Source organism: Polistes canadensis, unplaced genomic scaffold (assembly GCF_001313835.1).
Source record: "Polistes canadensis isolate GaletaPanama2010 unplaced genomic scaffold, ASM131383v1 scaffold_29, whole genome shotgun sequence".
Lineage (NCBI taxonomy): Eukaryota > Metazoa > Arthropoda > Insecta > Hymenoptera > Vespidae > Polistes > Polistes canadensis.
In genome coordinates, this window is record NW_014569576.1 from 27,744 (window position 1) to 35,343 (window position 7,600).

At 30.1% G+C, this 7,600-nt stretch overlaps 2 protein-coding genes across 5 annotated transcripts in view; one reads left to right on the forward strand and one right to left on the reverse strand.

The window, feature by feature from the left end:
- LOC106784050 (DNA ligase 3) overlaps positions 1-7,600 on the forward strand; it is a 36,781-nt gene that overhangs the window by 8,035 nt on the left and 21,146 nt on the right. For 2 of the 3 annotated variants that reach the window (XM_014743153.1, XM_014743150.1), the window contains exons 2-3: positions 4,069-4,390; positions 5,593-5,928. In XM_014743153.1, coding sequence (XP_014598639.1) covers positions 4,078-4,390; positions 5,593-5,928 — 649 coding nt within the window. In that variant the 5' untranslated portion in view covers positions 4,069-4,077. The remainder of the gene's footprint in view (positions 1-4,068; positions 4,391-5,592; positions 5,929-7,600) is intronic. The other variant, XM_014743152.1, reaches the window with a different exon arrangement.
- Positions 1-7,600, reverse strand: part of LOC106784052 — a 12,872-nt gene that overhangs the window by 2,980 nt on the left and 2,292 nt on the right. Inside the window, exon 1 of one of the 2 annotated variants that reach the window (XM_014743156.1) lies at positions 1,074-1,443. The exons of the other annotated variant lie outside the window; for it this stretch is intronic. The gene's annotated coding sequence lies outside the window, so the exon portion shown is untranslated. Of the gene's footprint in view, positions 1-1,073; positions 1,444-7,600 lie in introns of those variants that run through there. 2 annotated transcript variants of the gene reach the window in all.

Consider the following 7,600-nt stretch of genomic DNA (forward strand, 5'->3'; position numbering starts at 1 on the left):
TCTCTCTCTCTCTTTCATCTTTTATCTCTTCAGATTCAGAATTTTCTTTTTAAGACGTTTTCCACGTTATATTATCGAAAGCTTCACGACCAATAATCCACGAGAAAACTCAACTTTATTATTCCGACCGGGGTTGGATAGAAAATTGTTCACTTTAACGATCTCCCCGTCCTCCCCCCTAACCACACCCCCACGCTTTGACGTATTATTTCACTTTAAAGTGAAATTGAAAGTTTTAAGTAATAAAATATATCTCATCGATCTTTGGAATGCAATATCAAATAGATATCCATTGACGAATATAAAAAAAACTACGATGCGTTATGTATAAATATATGCGTATATGTATAAGTATAAATGTAAATGTAAATGTAAGTACTTTTAATCGAAAACTCAGCTGACAATCAAATGTCGGTACGAGTCGCATATTTTTATTGTTGATATTTTACTCTTTCACATAGTCACAAATAAAAAAATCACCAATTAATTGTAAATTAAATAATATTATATAATCAAATATTAAATTAAATTTAAAAATGAAAAATCAAATGGCAAGACAAAAAATAAGAAATAGATAAAATAGAACAAAATAAAAAATGAATTATTCGATATAATATAAATTGTAAAAAGATCTCTAAAAAAGAAAATAATAGCCAACAAAAAGAAAAAAGAAAAAAATTTCAAAGGATCATCCCTAAGGGATTCTCGAATAACCAGCCTATCGATAAGCATTTTCAATCGAATTTATTGTTTCTTTGGAATTACTATAGATCACTTCTCCTACCTTGTTTACTCTCGAAATAAATCTCGGAATATGCGTTTGGTGATTTTCGTGACTATGTGAAAGAGTAAAATATATATAAAAATATACACGTATATATAGTCGTGTCACTTTTTTCTCTCTATCACCTCTGTCTATATCTATCTCTTATTTATTTATTTATTTATCACTTTCTCTTCCCCCCCTCACCCTCCCCCTCTCTCTATCTTTCTTTTTTCGTATTTTTTTTTAATTTTTAATTAATTAATTAATTTAATAATTTTTAATTAATTAATTTTTTTTTTATGCACACCTTTATTAATCTTGAAACTTTTCGTACAGCACGATGCGTGTTCGAAGAGTGAGCCGTGAGGGCTGTTGCACCCTCTATTATACCCCAAGCTCGAAACTTCCACCACCAGTTTCTTCCTCCTTCTCCTCCTTTTCCTCTTCCTCCTCTTCCTCTTCCTCCTCCTCTCCACCCTTATTTTCTCCTTCTAGAAACCTACCACCTGTAGGTTCGAGCACGTAACGCGAGGAGGAGAACCAGTAGATGTTAGCATTCCACTCTTTTTCTGTTTTCTCGAAAAGTATACACCTACACACCTGATCCTACAAAGGATCACAACCACTTTGTTGATTCCTAACCCCTTATTCCGTTCGTGCATTTGCTTGTTGCATGTTTGTTATTTCCTAACTCGAATTGCGATAGTGTGATGTATAGATGATTATGATAAAAGTTTACAACAACAACAACAAAAATTAGATCTTATTTTTTGTTCTTTTTTTCTCGAACCAACGGTTGGGGGATCGGGTTAACATCGTGGATTGAAGTTTATAATTTGATTAAAAGAAGAAATAAAATATTGTTGTGTTTTTTTGTTCGTTAAAATCAACATGTTCTCTATAAGCTATTATAATAAGATAAAATAATTCATGATAGAAAAGACGATGAATCTCGGAGGATATCAAAATGCAAATGTGAACAGTATCATACTAAAATAATGTTAACGAACGTTCCAATTTGTCGTTTCCATAAGATTTGTGAAATTTTCTTAAGTTTACAAACGTTCACAGGTCTAATGAAGATAATATCATTATTCAATTTTTTTTTTTTTTTTTAATTTTTTCTTTTTCTTTGAAAAGAATCATTTTTTTGCATAAGGATAGATCATAATATTTGTATCGATTCTTTTGTAGTTTTGATGAGATTGACCCATTTTTCGATTTATAAAATATTTCATGAATAACGAAATATTTCTGCTGCTACTGCTGCTGCTTCTGTTAAGGTAATGTTTGAAAAAAAAAAAAAAATGAAAAGGGGGAGGGACAGATTCGAGAACGGCAACGATAAATAATTCTTGGAGTTCACCCGGTCGAATGGTTATCTGTCATTTCGGGGGGTAATTAAGAATACGAAGCATGTCACTGTGTGTCACATAATTTTTACTGAACCTGTGAAGAATTACTTACCCCGAAAAGATATTTTGACGTAACGTTATAAATGTTTAAATTTTAATATTCCTTTTTTTTTTATAAATCATGCAACAAATTTTTCGTACGAGAGAGAGAGAGAGAGAGAGAGAGAGAGTAAACGAAAATGTAATTTTTCTTGTATATAAATTTTCAAATATTCTTCGTTTTGTTATTTTATTTTTTATTATCTTCAAGGAATATTCTAATTCTTAATTTTGTCGAAAAAAAATGTATATACAAACGCGTCGGTAAGACGATGTGAATGTGGTTTCGAAGAAATGTAATACATAAAATTAGTAATATGTCTGTCATTGTTTGTCAATTTTTCATTGCCATTGAGCCGGCCAATCAGCGTATTAATTGATGATAAGAACCCCCTTCGTTTCTCGGGTAGAAAAAGAGAGAGAGAGAGGGAGAGAAATAGAGAGGGGAAGAGCTCGTTTTATTTTATCATTTTCTTTCTCGCATCTTCTTTTCCTTTTTTTTTTTTTTTTTTTTTCTTTCAATTTTAACAGGATACTACACGCCCGACAAAATGGCCGATCTTTTATAATATAAACTCCTGCATCATATATGCGTATTATAATGTTTTTCGATAAAATAATATTAAATTATGCAAAATAATTGATGTACTTTGGACGAATAAATAATATTCGATCAATTTTAATATTAAATCTTACAAAATAATATTAATAATAATAATAATAAAGAATTAAAATGAAAATAAAAAGGTAGCGTTTATATAATAATAAGTTGTTACTTATGTTAGAAATATCGTTATGATATTTAAGATGACGTCTTAAGATAGCATGCTATCGATCAGCAACGAGTATTTGAAGCCAACGAAGTTGATATTTAATTGATATTCCATTAAACTTAATAGTTTTAGCTTTAAATTTACGTAATGAGTTTTCCTTTTGTTTAGTAACGTATTTATTTACTATTAACGTATTTCAATCGATCGATTATAACGAATGACGAGAGTAAACGTTAAACGTTCATTTATCGAATGGGAGATTGAATGAATCGTTTTTAATATGTTATATATCTCGATTATTCCGGATGTAATCGAGAATATATTTCAACGGATGGATAGAGAGATAGAAAGGGAAAGAAGGAGAGAGAGAGAGAGAGAGAGAGAGAGAGAGAGACAGGCCAATATTATTTGGAAATATCAATCGTTATTTTACGAATTGAAAATAATTTCATTTAGAATGAAATATGGTATAGATAATTCAACGACAACTAACTAAATAATTGGCCATGTAGATAGTTTAATATTTAAAAGTATTATATATATGTAATTTTACATTATATTCTCTAATGTTAACCATGTATTATTCTCTTGTATCATTTGGAACATTTTTTAAAATGTTTATTACGTATCATTTATTTTTTTTAAATAGATCATAAAGGTCTCTGACATAATATTTGACGTTTTCAAATATTATCTACATGTATCGTTTCGAATGTATTTTGTTTTTTGTTTTCTTTTTTTCTTTTTATTTTTTGATGTATGAAGTATCTTTTATATTTTATTTTTCTTTTTTTTCTAGATCATAGGGGTCTCACATTATATAAAAATTTTGCGAATATTATCTACTTGTATCGTTTCGAATATATTATTTTTTTTTTTTACATATCTTTTATATTTTTTACTTTTTTATTATTATTATTATAACTAAATCAATGAGATTTAGATTTAGAAGAGCTCCTTTTAAAACTTTTTTTAAATATCGTGTCTATATATACTCGTATCGTTTGAAATATTATTTTAAATACGTGTATACACATATTATCAACATATATTATTCTAATTAGTATTATTTTAGTTCCAGATTATGGAGGAGGAAGAAGATGAAAAACCTTTCGCAGTGGAACGTGCCAAATCCGGTCGTGCAAAATGCAAGAAGTGCAAATGTCCTATAGAAAAGGATGCAATAAGGATCGCTAAATTAATTTCAAATCCTTTTTCGGACGGTTCAAAGATGAAAGCGTGGCATCATTTGTCCTGCCTTTTCGAAGTCTTTGCAAAACAGAGAGCTACGACTAAAAGAATAGAAGATCCCGAAGAGGATATTAGTGGGTGGGAAAATCTTCAGGATGAGGACAAGAACTTGGTCATTGAGAAACTTCACGAGTTTGACCAATCCTGTAAGCTATTAATCTTTCTTTTTTACAATATATATATATTTTTTACTTTCCTTTTTCTTTTTTGTTCCACGAATCCATGCGATTGGATTATCTGGATGACCGGAAACAAATTTTTCCATGAATTGTTTCAAATTTTGTTATCCCTCCTATCCCACAACCTTATCCTTGAACTTCGATTAATTTCTTATCTCCAGTCTGTTCTTTATTATTATTTAAATGATTTCTTTTTTTTTTTTTTTTTACAATATATATATATATATTTTCTTAAATATATCACAGATATCGTCGTTATCGTTTCATAAAAATAATAATGACTCTTTATTTGGTACATATTTAAATTGATTATGACGTAATCGCGTGTCATCATCGTCATCTCGTAGCGACGATATCGGTGAGAGAAATTAGTCCACGAATTAAAAAAAAAAAAAAGGAGAAGTAAGAAAAATGTTAATAAAGAAAATGTTGAGAAAATGAGAAAAAAGAAATGAAACGAGTTTCAAGTAACAATATTGTCTTCTTGAAATATTTAACGAAACTTCCGATCGTTTTATTCTCTCTCTCTCTTTCTATTATTTTACTTGACTAAAGATAAACAAAAAAACCGATATAAGTGAGTGTTAATTGTCGTAATTAAATCAATAATCTAAAAATTATGATTATCAATTTTCCGAACACAGAGACTTATGTTTACTATTACAACAACCAATAACCAACTCTTTCTATCCTTCTTTGTTTAAATGCACCGATTTAACGAGAGAGAGAGAGAGAGAAAAAAAAAGATAGACAAGTGATTTATACCGCAAAGGCTAGTGCCATTTTTGTATCCAGTTCGCAGATTACACCACTGTTCACGACGGTGGTGTAGGATTGAAAAATAATAATGCACTATTATTTCGCACCGATTAAACCGTATTTGTTCAAGACACCCATAAATTTTAAAGGCTATCGATACGATTTTTCTTCTTCTTCTTTTTTTTTCTTTTGTGTGTGTGTTCTTTTTTTCTACTCTTCTTTTTTATTATCACAATAAAAAAATTTCCTTTTTACGTTTATATTTTATATTCAATTGAAAGGAAGAAGAAGAAGAAGAAAAAAGAAATGAAAGGATTTGAACGCGACCGACCATTCGTATTGTTTCATTTTTATTTTGTCTATTTTGTGTAATTTCTATTTTTTTTGTTTTTGTTTTTTTACTTCATAAGGTCCATTAAAAACGACGAAACCGAAAGCTACGATTAAAAGGAAAGAAAATTCACCGGAAAATCAATCGGCTAAACCGAATAAAAAGATGAAATTACCGATAAAAACGTCGACGGAGGTATCGAAAGGAATGGAGGAGGATCGTGTGATTGGTTCGGACGATTGTAAGATGGACGATCTTGAAGAATCCAAAATGGCGGATAAGGTAGATAAATATCCAACGAAGGACGATTTGTTTCGCGAATTTAGACGAATTTGCGCGAACGTTGCTGATGTAGATGCTTACAAGGAAAAAACAGCGATCATCAAGAATATGTTTATTCACGGAACGTCCGGTGGTAAGTGTGTATTTTCATTTTTATTAATATATAATAAAGTAGAACATTTTCAACTAACGAAAATTTTCGAGACTCTGTGCGATTAGACATAGACGGTTCTTATATTGTTTTTGTATTTGCAAAGGATGAAAAAAGAATGTAAATAAAATATCTTACAGGGATCATCATTTGTTTTCGGGCAGTATAATTAATTACTTAGAGGTTCCCAAGTCTATGTCAGAGAGAGAGAGATAGCGATATCGATTAATTATACTTTTGTTTATTTGGTCAGTATTTTGTATAATAAATTATCAATATAAATATGAATAGTGTTTGTTCAATACGAATAATAATTTGTTAATATGTTAAATAGGTGATCGATGATATATAACAAGGTGGATTGGTTTATGTCAGGATTACGTATATTACTATCTTATCATAAATATTGACAGATTTCTATTACATACTTATTACAAATACTGACCTAATAAATACCGGCTGATTTAATTAATTCTTTTTTTTTTTTCAAAATACGCCCGACGTTTTTGTTTTTAACCATCCATGAACGTTACTTTTACTATCAAAATTTAACTTCGATAATACGCGAGTGTTCCTTCTATTATCTACGATAAGAAAAGATTAATTTCAAAATTCCCGCCTTCGGCCATTTTCATTGTAAAATAAATGGTCGGCCATTTTCTATCATACACCTTATTTAAAGATGCATTATTATCATCATCATCATCATTATCATAATCATCATCTAAGAGAATTCAATTGAGAAATACAAACGAAAAATATAAAAAGTAGGGGGTGGGGAGAGGTGAATGGTGAATGGTGAAATACAACACGTACTGACACAAACAAGCCGGACACAATCCTATCAATGAAGCTATCGACTTCATATTGACCGCGTAAACATACTCATAGATTTTTCTCTCTCTCTCTCTCATTCTCTCTCTCTTTCTGTATTTTTCGTTAGTAACTAACTCTTTCTTTGATATTCCGTTTATTTATTTCTTCATTTATTTTCTTCATTCATCGAGTTTTTCTAACAATTCTTATAGAACAGATTCTCATTATAACTCCCACGTTATTCTTTAGCGATATTTATATTCTCGTTTAACAATATTATTTTTTATTTTTTTTTTTTTAATTATCTTTTCACGATTACGAAGCATCTCGCGAAGATGAATTTGTTACTTCGAGAAAGTACATCCTCCCTATATCCCCCCCGTCTCCTCCTCCTCCCCCAACACACACCCCACCCCACTCACTGTCTTTCTTAGTCTTCTTTTCTTTTCTTTTCTTTTTTTTTTTTTTTTTTTTTGCGAGCTTTTAATCGTTCCGCAAATGAATTCCTTAGAGCGAATAAATATGATGATACCGGAATCGGATACAAGGAAAACATTAATCAATCAACCAAATAGACTAGCACCGCCGCGATTCTTTACCACCACACTTGTTACGAGTGGAAGATTTTTTTTGCGGGGTTATCTTACTGTTACTTGCGTCCGGTTGGCTTTGCCCGGCCGGCCAATCAACGAGTGTATTCCCTTTTTGTACAAAACGGAAACGAGACGACTTGGTGTGTGTCACTTCTCTTTTGCTATTTCTTATTTTTATTTTTTTTATTTTATTCCTTTTTCTTTTGCTTTTCTTTTCTTTTATTTTTTTTTTTTTTTTTTTTTTT